The following is a 14,544-nucleotide window of genomic DNA, read 5'->3' on the forward strand; positions in this document are numbered from 1 at the left end:
TAAATCACGCCATGAGACCGAAGAAAGTCAGTGGTAAGGTTCAGCCTAAGAAAATACATGTGAGGATGAACATAAAGCAAAAACGAGAGATTATTTGTAAACATGAAAATGGTACACTGGTTGTTGGCACGATATGCATTGTAATTGATAAGAAAAAGGACATTATGAGTGCTAAAGTGGCACAAGGCGTATCAACAATCACGAAACAAAGAACACAACACTTAAGGGTGTTGAAAAGTTTTTATTAATTTGGATACACAACAAGGAGTTAGCAGATGATAGCATTTCAGAAGCCATCATTTGTGAAAAAGCGAGGCTATTGCATGAAGACCTTTTAAAGAAAACCCCTGGAACAAGTGACGCAGATATGAAAAATCTAAGGTGAGCAGGGGATGGCTTCAGAAATTTAGAAAAAGAAGTGGTATTCACAGTGTTGTGTGTTGTGAGTTAGTAGAGGAACACAGCGAAGAACTGACCACTGAAGAAATCCTAGCCCTTCACAAGGAGCAGCAATAAGAGGCAGCTGAGGAAATTTCTTCAGGGGAGGAGGAGGAGGCAATACAGAATGCCCCCTTCCTCAACAATTAAGAAGTGGTGTACACTATGGATAGAAATGCAAACATTTGTTGAAACAACTTACCCAGAGCAAGCTGTAGTAGGCTGTTGCTTTAACCTTTTTAATGACACTGTGATGCCTCACTGTAGACAAGTGTTACAATGTAGGGAAAAACAAGTCTCTATGGAAAGATTTTTAGGGAGAAAAACAAGCAGTGAGCTACAATCAGGTCCTAGTGGTATTCCTGCAAAACGTGAGAGAGAGAGTACCCCAGAGAAGTCGTCACTGCCTGATGTTATAATGGAAGGAGAGTCCCTATCCAAACACTAACACCTCTCCTCCTCCTCACCATCTTCCATAAGCCAACAAGAGTCATCAATAAAGGTAAGCTATAACTTGTACATACTATGGTACTAAATTTTTATGTGAATTAGGTATGAAATGTATTTTGAAGTAAATATTTTGGGGAGTGTGGAATGGATTAATTCATTTTACATTATTTATTATGGGAAAATTCGTTTCGGGTTGTGAATTTTTGGCTTGAGAAACGTCTCTGGGAACAGATTAAATTCGTAAATGGAGGGGCTACTGTATAGCACTTGAAATGGATATGAGGATAAAGATTTAAAATAGGACGGTGGAAAGGAATGGTATCCAACCACTTAGACGGTCGGGGATTGAATGTCGACCTGCAAGAAGCAAGGCTGCCGCTGTGCCATCCAGTCCACGTGGCTGGATTATTAACAAAGGAGGGTCATATAATTTACCTACTTCACAGTATTGTTTTCAATGCCCACTGAAGCTATTCCATGCTAAGATGCTGATTAGGAGTAAACAACAAAAGCATATCTATTATTAGCAATCAATAATTATGTCTACATTACTTTTACAGAAGAGACAAATACTTTTACTTTACTTTCCACATGAGAATTGTATAAATGAGTAATGGGCAACTGTATTTAGTTGGGAAGAAGAAGACAGTAGATAAAGCACGGTTACCTACTGTAGGAAAAGACATGACTTTAATGCAACTGTAAAGCTTTTACAGTTAAGCATCCCCCCCAAACAATACAAAATGCACATGTAAACATGAGTTAAAGAAAACCTATCAACAGGAAAACAACAGCTTTTCCATTAATTCTGGTTAACTACATACACATAATATGCCACATATTCTCACTCTTAATGTGTCTATGTGCTTCTTCCACTTTCTTAATTTTTTTACCCACTTGCTCTTTCCTTTGCCTTCAAGTATAAAAACACTGTGTTAGAAAACTGTTTTTAATGCAACCACTTGGCATCACGTATGCACAGTTGTTTACAAGTCTTCCACACAGGCTTATTTGCTATTTTCACATGATAGCAATTGTGTGTATGAACTTGTATAAATGTAATGTATGAACTTGTCATACAGTACATTTATGATTTACATCTATGTACATCACAAGTACATTTATTTACAGTACAGTGCTCATCTAGAATGTATAAAATAGACAAATGAGGTTATATGCTAACTCAGTCACTCCTAGAAGTGACTGAGTTTTGAGTTGCATACAACTCAAAACATATATTGTATACAATATACAACTCAGTTTTGAGTTGTATGTTATCACATGTCGTGCAGCTCTTTTCCCTTTTCTACTAGTGTACTGTACTGCCCACAATACGGGTATGGGGATACATAGTAAATAAACTAAAATAGCACTATCACATACTACAAGAGTAATTCCAAATTAAAAAATATATGCCTGTATATATGCTGTGTACAAAGCACTGTATAAGCCAAAAGATTTTAGGTCATGACTTACCATGCACATTGTCTGGTATTCATGAATTGTTACTACACTATCTATGCTCGGTAATCTGAATCATATGAGGCCCACCCCCATCTGAGTTAGCTGACTTTTTTTTACCAAAAATGTCAAAATGAAATAAATTCACATTTATTTGGGTTTTTCATTCGTCAGAAATTTCAGTAACCCAATTTTATATTCAAATTGAGAAATCAAGCTTTCAAACTCGTATTTATTTAGATTTCTCATTTGGCAGAAATTGCAGTAACTCTTATTTCTAGTCAAAATAAAAATTCACAACCAAATGCTTAAATTTATTCAGGTTTCTTGTTCTATATCTTTTAACCTGAATTGTTATTTTGGCTGAAATGTCAAAAAAGGTAAACTCAAACATGAATAGGCTTCCCCTATTCCTGTCTGTTGTCTGATATCCAACTGTTCGGAACACTCCTTGAGTCGCCAGCCTTTCTGGTTCCAACTTTCTAGGCAAGTGTTAGGCATCCTTTGAACTCCGTCCCAAGGAAGGTCCCATTTGATTGTGTAACGTTCTTGCTTTAATGATTGCTTGAAGTGCATGTGATACAAGCCTTGCTTGTTGTGTAGATTTCAGATACAGTTCACTTTGAGTTGCATGAGCTTAGAGCAGCCCTTTCCTAGGCCTCATTTGGGATGCTTCTGCCTTAACAATACATTCTCTGGTAGATTCGGGAGTTCGTCCAATAGAGGTTGATCTACTGTGTAGGCCAAGGGTCTGTGAGACTGAAACGAGGTTTTTGTTGATTAAAAGGTGCACTATGATTCGCACGCTTGTCCATAATGCACACCGTAAACTTGTTTATACTTATGTCTGAATTCAGCATCAGTTCTTTCATCAGTGTAGCTTGGCCTCCTCTGAAATTTGTCATTCTATGTCGACAGCCCTGCCAATTGAGCCATCCCTTCCCACAAGGGAATCCAAGCTTTTGATTTGGTGTAATTAGCAATGATTATTTAGCTTGGGATAATGCCTACCTCTCTGTTCTGCCATCATGTGAAGAACATGGCTCTGTTTTGTAGTCTTCATATGTGACTTCCAGAGCTTGGAATGAGCCCGAGGAGGGTTAATGGGTGTTCTTAAAGTCCTCTAGTTTTTGGTTCTGTCTGCAGAAGATATACTGCTCTGGATGGAGGACTTTACCTATTCCATGTTCGAGTTTGATTCCTAAGCTGCTCCTTCCCAGGTTTGCTTACATGTACCAGTAGGGTCGCTCAGGTGTGTCATATTTCCAAAAGTTTCCATCATCTTGCCTTAATCCACCTTTGGATAGGTCAGACATATTTCGGTTCCTTCTGCAGAATCAGGACCTCACTGCCTTGATGGATCTTGCACCTCTTGAGTTCAGGTCAGCTTCAGTCTTTTGGTTGTGGTATGAAGTCCCTGATTCTTGCTGGCTTGCAGACAACACTTTGATTTCCTTGGAAGATTGACATGGCTTTTGCTGCACCTGAATGCTTGAGTGACTAGAAGTGACCCATCTTTCTGGGTGTTCTTGGGCAGTGCTGCTGCTTTGCCACCACAGGATTGCTTGTTTGCTCCTGTTCTGCCCAAAGACATGGGCATGTGGCAGTTCCACATGCTGCTGCCTTTGCTTATTGAAACCCAGGCCACAGAGAATCACAGGTCCTGTGCTCAGTTGGTGGCCATTTTGTGCATCAAGGCTGCAGTCATGCAGGTCTCTGACCAGCTCAGGGGCAGCCTGAATGTATTGGCTTTGGTGCCAGGTGTTGTGGTCCTTTCATCTGTGGTCTTAGCATTGGTAGCCCTGCCAAGTTGTTTGTCCCTCTCCTTTGGGATGCAGTTGCACTTTTTCTGGCTTGTCTTGTGTGCTGGCAAGCCATTTTTGCTTAGGCTTTAGACTTGGCTTGATCTCAAACCCCCTATTGACTGTCTCCCCCTTTATGTGCTGCCTTTTTCCTGAGCCAGCTGTTTTTTGTGCTTTCAGCTGAGGTTCTGTCCCTGCTGCTTGAAGGCATTCTTCCCATGTTAGGACCTCGTCTGTGGTTGGTTGGAATAGGCCTCCAGTGGAGCCTGGTTTGCTTGCCATTGTGCTTCCTCTGGTCTTTGCCACTTTCAATTGGTGCTGTTCTTGGGCATCACAGAAGAATGCTTCTGCTCAGGGTTTTCACGCTAGCGGTTTACCCCCTTTTGGCAACACTGTGGATGAATGCCTGACTTATTGCATTCATCCACATTGTTGTGGATGAATGCATTTTAGCTAGTTATCTGTATCATTTATAATTTTTGGTTACAATGAGACCTTTTGTTCTATCTAATAATGGTTTTAGTAAAAAATTACTCACTTACTGTATAGGGATTGAGCTTCAGCCTGCTAGATCCCACCTTTTAGTTATTAGTTGTCTGGTACGCATGTGCGTCCATGTGTGTGTGCATGCACGTGAGAGTTCATGCATGTATGCTGGATTTACAAACCTAGTGTTTGACTCACAGGATAGGAATTATTGGTGGGTGGGTGGGGCAAGGTTGAGCGTGCACACAGCTAGAGAAAGAAAATGGCTGGTGCAATGAAAGCCTGGTTAAAAAGAACAAAACAGGGAGGGAAGCACCTCAAGTGTTGCATGAGAGAGTAGATATTTAAAATCTTATGAACATATCTTAAAAGTCCATTACAGACATTTTTACCATACATGCCGAAATACATACCAATATGAGCATAGTATGCCGGAGATGAGTCACAATGTGTCTGAAAATATGATGACCAAACCACACATCACAAGATGAGGAGACAAAGACAGTTCAGCCCTTCCTGGACCATTATCAAGTCGGTTGTGAGCATAGTATTACCGAACTTCTGATCATAGTATTAATGAATTTGATAAACAATAAAAATGTTTGTGGTATATTACATCACATGACTGCAGATTCAATTATCCAGTAATCACGTTTTCTGGCTACTCAGAAGTGGTAATGAACCTGGACAGCAGGTATCACACTGTACTTTTATTAACTCAGGAGTATATACAGGCACCAAGATTGAAATAAAGATAAAGCAAGCTGATGATGTCTCCAATGATGCTAAATGCCACACAGTAGAATGTTGAAGGGCACTTCTCTTTTGACTGTAAAAATTGCGCTGGTAGCCAAAATCAGGATTAGGCTGTTATTGGTAACCTCTATCTTTGTACAGTACAAGTAACAATGTTCACACAGGACCTCTGTCCATCAAAATGTCACTCTATGCAGGAATAACAAATGTCAGCAATTATGCCTCCTTCAAATCCTCACACTAACACCTATTTTTAAGTTGAGTATTTTTTTACACAAATAAGGTACATTCCATTATTTTATAATGTGTACAATATGTAGATCAATACAGATAGTTGTGTCAGAACACTGATTCTAGCACATATTTCTTATGTTTTTCACTTAGGAACAAAGTTGAAAAATTAACCAAGAATTAACCAAAATTAACCTTCCTTCCCAAGTGAAGACTATATGAAATAAAAAGAAAAGATTCATGCCAGAATCATGAATCTACACCTTTGTCATATTTAGTAACATGTATTCAAGTAAGATAGTTTAAAAAATATACTTTACATATATGTAAGTGTGTGTGTGCATACTCATTCACCATTTTGAGTCCTATACTGATTATTATAAATATGAAAAGGGGATTCTCTCTCTTAATAGAGAGAATAAAATATAATGTAATGTAATTGTGATGTAATGTATAATAATGTAATGTAAAATAATGTAATGTAAAATAATGTAATGTAAAATAATGTAATGTAAAATAATGTAATGTAATGAATGTAAATAAAAAACAAAAAAATAGGTCAACAAAAAATCAGCAAACCAATGTAAGGAAAATTTGTTGAATTTTTTTTAGTTGTACAGTGCGACTGTAATACACAAAACACCTTAGTAAGTACCACACAGTATTCCTTTTGTTTATCTTTGGTCACGTACTTAACTATCTTTCAAAAGCTAGCTGATTAAAAGGAAAGAAGAACCTAGCATTATGAAACTATTTTAGACTAAGATGTTATCAGATATACAGTGGCCTTAATATCATATCACTTGTTCACAACTACTGCATCACTATTTACATTCCCACTATTCACCATTGTGTAGAATTGAGAGCTTTGCATTCCCTGCATCACTGTATAGAGGTGGGTTGGGAACTCAGCAGTGGAAAGACTGAAATGTCTTTTCACGGAAGGTAAAAATTGCCTAATTTTCTTTATAAATATTTCTAAATTTTTTACCATACTCTGGGCTGATTTGTCTCAACCCCATGAAAGTAGGATACAGGGTAATGATAGTGGATGATTGGACAAAAATTTGAAATTCAGTAACAGTGTTATACAAAATTGAATAATGCTAACAAGAGGGAATCATGAAAGATATAAAACACTGCAATAACATATTCATTGTTTCTAAAAGCCATCATATAACAGCTAGCAGATATAAATTTATTTATATACAATAAGTAAAACAACAGATTATAAATGTCACTAGTTCACTTTTCATATCCAACCAGTAAATGAAGTTAATCCATGTATAATCTTTTTCAAACATGGACACTCACTCACAAAGTTGAAAGCCTAAAAAAATAGGTACAGAATTCACAATACAGTATATACATACATACATGAATTATACATACACATTCATAACCCCATTTTCAACTTTAATGGAGTGGGGCATAATATAGAAATGTATTTTAAATATAATTTGTTTAGATTTTAATTGTGTCTCCCTGAGAAGCCTCTGTTATGCGATTAATTGCTAATTGGGTATTAGCAATCTCAGTAAGCGCTCTATTAATTTCTTCTAACAATTTATCTCCTCGATCAATACCTCGCTGAAGTCTCTGAGCAGCTTCTTCCCCTTCCTGCTCCAATATACGCATGCTAGCTGTCTGTAAAGCACAACATACGTTAGATATGCATTACATATTTTCCTCATGCAATAATAATCCTACCATGAAATATGGTACAGGTAGCCTCCAGCTCATGAATGTGATGTTTTCTGAAAAATCTAGCTGGTAATCTAACTTGCAAAGGATGAGGGAACAAAAGGTAATGACATATGGGGAGCAAAGATTGGTGACCCATCTTCACCATCACTGGCAAGGGGACTTACTAATACCACTGGACATCACTCAAATATGAGTGATGTCCTTGATAATGCAGTAACATCTTCAAAACTCATTTTTAGCAAAATAAAAGGAGTTACCATTCACACCTTTTTCCTCATGCTCCGTGAATGAAGTATACTGAGAGAAAGCTGAAGTTCAACTTGTCATATGATGAATATCAAGCACAATCTGACTGTGCACAGTTGTATCCCAACTGCGGTTGGGTCAAGACATACCTGCTCCCAGGACTAGGGGTGAAATTTGTTTTGGTGTTTAGCTCAGTCTACACACAAGGAGACTTACTAATACCTACCATATACTACACATCTTGCACCATGCTGGGTGCTGAGATGAAGGATCGGACAACAGAGTAACTGGCTACTCCCCATGACAATTTAGACATGAACACAGTCTCCGAAACCAGCAAGTCAGTAGCGGAGAATAATTTTCAGGAAGTGTTAACGAGGAAAGAAGAAACAGAGAAGACAGGAGCTGAGGCAAAGTGTAGACAGTGATAGTGGGACTAACTGAAATGACAAGAGAATGAAGAACAATGCTGAGAATGATCAAACCAGTGTCCACAAAAGGAAAAAACAAACTCAGGAACTTGCCCAGGAATGTGACAGCCAGCGGAAGTGGAGGCTTCTCTTCCCTACCTCGTGCACACTGACCTACCACCAGAAGCTTCTGTGAACAGTCAACTTCGGAAGAAAGCACTGCAAGTTAGAGCCACTACTGAAGGAAAGTGTGAACAGATCTTGCTTAACGATAGGCTCTATGGAGGCTGTTATGTTTCTGACCAGCAAGGATATTGTGAAATTATTATGGAAACACCAGAGGAGAATGAGAAACTGACAAAGGTGATTATTTACAATTACCCTCATATACTAGACCCCGAATTCATCCTCGATGACCAACAATTTGTGTGGGCCAAGGCTGGGCCCACACAAAATTAAAGGCATTATTAAAGGTGAAGCTAGGAATCAGGTGGTTGCTTTGGTGAGAGGTGAAGTTCCCAAGAAAGTGTTCATCACCGGGTCAGGCTGCAGGCATGTAGCAAATTATGTGGAAGAGCCCATAATATGCCTGAAATGCTGCAGATGGGGACATAAATCTAGGAGCTGTTAATATGATCCACGATGTCGTTTCAGCGGAATTAAATTTCAAACTGACTGTGCAGTTTTTCCACTTGTATTTTCAATATTTCTTTAGACATGACTACAGATGAACGAAAATGCATGAAACTCAAAATTAAGATATAACTATACAATTCTGTGATGACCAAACCACAACTCGGAAGATAGAGAAGGGGACGACATTTCGGTCCCGAAACCCTCAGACATTCAGGAGCCGGTAGTAGGGGAAAAAGGAGCAGGGCAAACCACGCCCACCCACCTGGTAAGGAAACAGGGGCGCGGAAGGAACCAAGGTTGAAACAACCAAAGCTCCTAAATCCTGGTTCCTAAAACCCAAGCGGGGCAGCTCCTCTCAAACAGGCAACCAGCCTGACTCGTTGCAGCAAGGAGAATTGAGCATGCAACACAACCGCTGCCTGATTGATCACTGTGAGCAACAGACAAGGAATGAGGAAAGTGAAGTACAAGTGGGGAACAAGGCCCACAAGACTCTGGATCAGTGGTGTCCCCAACCCAACAAGCAGCGTGACGGAGGTAGTACGGATGATCGTTTCCCTGAGGCAGGGACAATGAACAGCCATCTACTTTGCACAAGCCGAGAGTGGGCTTTGAAAAAGTAGTCACTTTATGACCGAGCCCACGGGGGGTTTCCAGGGCCTGTAGGGTGAATTAGCCCTATGGGAAGCCCAGGTACAGTGGGACCTCAAGTGACGAGCAGCTCCACATACGAGCATTTCAAGTTACGAGCGAGCCACTTGCCAAAAATTTGTCTCGATTGATGAGCTTCCACTCCATTAACGAGAAAACCATGTGGTGCTTCCTAGCATGTTTCCTAGGTGCTTCCTAGCAGCTTCCTAGGTGCTTCCTTCGGAGCCGGTCGGCCGAGCGGACAGCACACTGGACTTGTGATCCTGTGGTCCTGGGTTCGATCCCAGGCGCCGGCGAGAAACAATGGGCAGAGTTTCTTTCACCCTATGCCCCTGTTACCTAGCAGTAAAATAGGTACCTGGGTGTTAGTCAGCTGTCACGGGCTGCTTCCTGGGGGTGGAGGCCTGGTCGAGGACCGGGCCGCGGGACACTAAAGCCCCGAAATCATCTCAAGATAACCTCAAGATAAGATGTTCCCGCTGGTTCTTGCAAATTCTCTGACACCTCCGACGGTGCAAATCAATTATTTTTTAAAAGATGCTAATGATGCTGGGTTATAAAGGGGTGACTTCTGTATGTTGCAAAGCATTCAGTTTTACTTACAAAAAAAAAAGTGTACAAAATTTGAAAAACCAGCGTCGAATGTAATGAAACCCCATTTTCTGGGCGAGTCCCGGAGGCTCCCCAGAGCTATCCAGGCTGATAGGGATAGTCCTAACTTTTGGCATCAGTTGATGTGGGTGGAATTCTAGGCCTACCGGAGACCTCGGTCAGAACCTGGCCCCCCTCAGAGAGGCACGAGGAGCAATGGCCTATAGAAATGCACGTGTGATTTTGGAGCATTCTGTATCTGCCATCGATTGGGACAGGCACCCAGAAAGGTAAGTGCCTCAAAACAAACCCCTATTCTGGTAAAACTAACAAAAATAACGAAACAAATGGACAGAACTCCCCCAAGGGAAAATGAGCAAACAAGCATTGAGTCACACGAGTCTGCGCAGCTCTCCCCTCCCTGGGAGAGGGAAGGGGAAAGCCCCAGACCCTCGCCCCAGCGATCCACACCTCTAGTTCCGAGGCTGGATATCAAAATACACGAAAACTGCCGACCAGAGGGAGGGAAGGAGGGTTGCCGGGGAGCCTCCGGCACTCAGCCAGAAAATGGCTTTTCATTACATTCAAAGCAGGTTTTCTGGGAGGGAGCCGCTACAGCTTCCCGGAGCTACCTCATAAAAGACTAAGGAAAAAAGGGGACTTACCCGGGAGGCGGTGGGTGCTCCACACCTCAACTCGAAGTTGAGACAGGCTGCAGCCACCAACCAAAAGCGACACAGGCCTGACTAGAACCAGAAACGTTCACGAATTTCAATGCAGCCAGGACCCTGTTCGACTGCCATAAACCCCGTGCCCAAATGTCAACCCAGGACATGTTCCCAAAAACGGCAGCAAGAGCAGTGAACATACGAAGGTCATAGGCACAGGGATAGACTGCAGGCTGGCTAGACTTAATAACCCTGCTGACAACCTGAGAGACCCGTACCCGTGAACAGGGAAGAAGGGAAACCACAGAAGCTGTGGAGTGCATGCAAATAACGGCAGAGGGCAACAACCGGACACAAAACATGATGCACCCCCGGCCTGACCAACCAAGCATCAACAACCCAAGGACCCCTCTGGAAAGCAGCAGTCTCATTCTTTGCCAGAAAAGGAGGAGACGGCTGCAGACGAACAAACCTATCCCACAACTGAAAGAGCATAAACCCCTGCGCGGGAGGAGAGCATGAAGCTCCCCAACCCGATCCCGAGGCCAATGCCAACAGGAAAAGAACCTTTGAAAGACAATCCTAAACCGAAGAGGCCACAACAAACTGAGGAGAAGAAAGATAGAAGAGCACTCTGTCCAAAGACCAGGAAGGCTCAGGCGGCGCATGAGCAGGCCGGAGGTGAAACAACGCACGAGACAGCTTGCAAAATGGTGCAGAAGTAACATCTATACTTCAAGCAAGCTGAAGCGGCTCCGCTAGAGCCGCATGATACATCTGACAGTATTTGGCATAAGATGACGGTCCTGGAACAATCACGAGAGAAAAACCAACATCACCCAAACTGAAATCGAAGTACAACGATGAAGAGTCAAAAAGAAACGGAAGGACCACCAGGAAACTTCATACTGCCGCTGAGACGAGACGGGGGACACCATCAACGGAGATCACCTGATCACCATACAACTGGTGATAAACTCGAGTCAAAAATACCAAACGCGAAGACTTGAGGAGAGGAGCGAACCAGTCTTGTAATGGACAGGACCGATCTTCTGAAAGAGGCGGAGCCGCGGAAAACCTCCGGGTTCGGACACCGGGCAAGCAATGCCTGAAACCACGGCTGGGCCGGCCACCATGGGGCTAAGAGGACAACTCGCCCCTGGTAAGTTTCAAAGCGAGCCAGGACCTGGAGCAACAACTGAGCCGGAGGAAAGAGGTACAGGAACCCCCCCACCTCGACCAGTCCTGCCGAAACGCATCTATCCCAACAGCCTTGTGGTCGGGGAAGGGCGCCACATATACCGGAAGATGCCTCGACCATGCCGACACAAAGAGGTCCACCTCCAGGCGCCTGAACGTCTGTCAGAGTCCACTGAATGAGTCGGCGTCAACCGTCTATTTCATGGACAGGAGAACGAACTGGGACAGACCGTCCACCAGGACGTTGGACACCCCCTGTATGTGAACTGCCAGGAGAGCCAAACCCCAGAGAACTCAGCAGACGAGTCACCTGAAGTGACCAACCCCAAAGAGTCAATGACCTCATTGAACCCCCTCAGTTCAGGCAATGAACCACCGGGGAGCAGTCCGAATGGACCCGTATCGTCGATTCCCGGGCGACCCGCACCCTTCGAAGCGCAAACCACACTGCCGCAAACTCCCGCACCATGTTGTGGGCCCAATGGAAGGACGGACCCCACCATCCCTGGCCGGCCTTGGTGAGCACTGGTCACAAAACCCCAGCCGAGATACGACAAGTCCGTGAACACATCAAGCAAGGGCTTGGGTAGGCGCCAAGGCACTGAACCCCGAAAAACATGAAGAGGAAGCCGGCGATGCAGCAGCCGACGTAAAGCCGTCTTAGAAACCTCTAAACCCTGCCCCGACTCCGAAGCCCTCACACGCTTAGGAGCCGGAAGCAGGGGGGAGGGGGGACGACCGAATGAAATCACAGCAGGGGAAGAACCAGGGGGTGCAAACAGAACCAAGGCCGAAGCGACCAACACCCCCAAGTTCGGGTCCCTAAAACAAAACGGGGCAGCCTCGGGGCATCCAAGGCAACCAACCTAGTGCACTGCAGCAACCTAAAACTATCCTGCAATGCGCAAGCTGCCTGCACCCGAATATCATCATCATTAGATTGGGTGAACTGAGTCACATACAAGCAACAAAGCTCGCAGGACTCTGGGTCGAATGTGTCACCGACCCAACAGGCAGCATGACGGCAGCAAAAGCAATGAGCGTTGCCCCGAGACCAGGGAACAGAGCAACCCTCAAACTCGCAAAAAACGAGAGGAGACTTGGGGGTCACATCCATTGGACCCGAGCGCCCGTGGGGTTTTCCAGGGTCCCTAGACTGGGTCTGCTAAGGGTTATCACAGGCAGGGTACTGCTAACCGGCACCCAAGCTACCAACCAACACTGCTAAAACTGAACCCTTGGGACGTGTCCACTCACGAGGGCGAAGCAGGGGGGTACCACCAAACACAAACAATCCTTATATAAAGGGGAGGGACACCAAGGCAGACCCCCCCTGCCAGGCAAAAAGAAAAATTAAAGAAAAACCTCGCAAGAGGAGAGCGTACCCAGAGGGAACAGAGCCAGCCACTGTTATAGGTGAAAATTAGCTGTGCAGTACTTCGCGCCCCTACCAATGCAAAAACTATCACTTACCCCAAAAGGCAAACAAGGGAAGAATCTCCCAAACACTCGGGGTGGTCAATCGCCAAGCAGTGAAAGACCAACAGAGGTAGACCCAAGGCGACTTGTGGAAGGTAACCCCAAGCCCTAGGGCAGTACTTACAGGGCACTTAGGGAAGTTAGCCCTAAGCACATGCAGCCCGAGTACCCTGGAATATGTCTCCCAGCTCGCACACCACCGATGAGAAGTACTGAACCCAGGCACAGCACAAAGAGAATCTGGAGTTGGAGTCACAACGACTTAGCCTTATCCCATCAGCTGAGGAAGTGGAGGTGTGGATCGCCGGTGCGAGGATCTGGGGCTCCCCCTTCCGGGGAGGAGGGAGCTGCACAGACAGGCGGCGCGGCTCGTGACATCATGCTTGTTTGCTTGTTTTCCCTTGGGGAGTTCTGTCCATTTGTTTCATTATTTTTGTTGGTTTTACCAAAATTGAGGTTTGTTTTGAGGCGCTTACCTTTCTGGGTGCCTGTCCCGGTCGATGGCAGATATAGAATGCTCCAAAATCACATGTGCATTTCTATAGGCCATTGTTCCTCGTGTCTCTCTGAGGGGGCCAGGTTCTGGCCGTGGTCCCTGCTAGGCCTAGAATTTCACCCACATCAACTGATGCCAAAAGTTAGGACTATCCCTATCAGCCTAGATAGCTCCAGGGAGCCGTAAGGGCTTCCCCCAGAAAAGAACAAATGGCAAAAAAAGGTTCGTTCAGTGTATGTCAGATAGGCTACTAGGCTTTTCCTAGCTGCTGCTCCATTTTCTATAAAAAAAAAAATAAAAAAAATTAACAAGTTTGAAAAAAAAAGTCATAAAGGTTCATTCAGTGTGTCAGGTAAGCTGCTCCATTATTTAAAAAATCGAATATCATATTTATGTTTTTCAGTGGTGGAACGAATTAATTTTATTTCCATTATTTTAAATGGGGAAATTTGTTTTGAAAGACGAGCGTTTCGCACGACGAGCTCGGTTCCGGAACAGATTAAATTCGTTAATCGAGGCTCCATTGTACTCAGGCCAGCCAAGTCGGTAGAATCCTGTCAGGTAGCAGGCAAACTGACCACCAGTAGCAGCTATGAAACCTTGGGGGCAACAGAAGAGAACTTCCAACACAACCTAGGCATGCCTAATAAAATGCAAAGCAGACCTCCTCTGTCTAAACATTGAGCAATTAAGTCCTCAAAAGGGAAGTGATTCCCGAATGCTCCAGGGAAGATAACCCTGACACGCAAGGGCAGTACAGGTACTCGCGGAGCACCTAGGGAAGGTCTCCCTAGGCTCATGCTGCTCCTGTACTCTAAGAAACCTGGCCACCACAC

General features: G+C 43.8%; 1 protein-coding gene across 1 annotated transcript in view; it reads right to left on the bottom strand.

Moving 5' to 3' along the window:
• Positions 1 to 5,327: 5,327 nt before the first annotated feature.
• MED21 (mediator complex subunit 21) overlaps positions 5,328 to 14,544 on the bottom strand; it is a 28,899-nt gene continuing 19,682 nt past the window's right edge. Inside the window, exon 4 of the mRNA XM_045748186.2 lies at positions 5,328 to 7,271. Coding sequence (XP_045604142.2) covers positions 7,089 to 7,271 — 183 coding nt within the window. The 3' untranslated portion in view covers positions 5,328 to 7,088. The remainder of the gene's footprint in view (positions 7,272 to 14,544) is intronic.

The sequence above is a fragment of the Procambarus clarkii genome, chromosome 34 (assembly GCF_040958095.1).
Source record: "Procambarus clarkii isolate CNS0578487 chromosome 34, FALCON_Pclarkii_2.0, whole genome shotgun sequence".
NCBI lineage: Eukaryota > Metazoa > Arthropoda > Malacostraca > Decapoda > Cambaridae > Procambarus > Procambarus clarkii.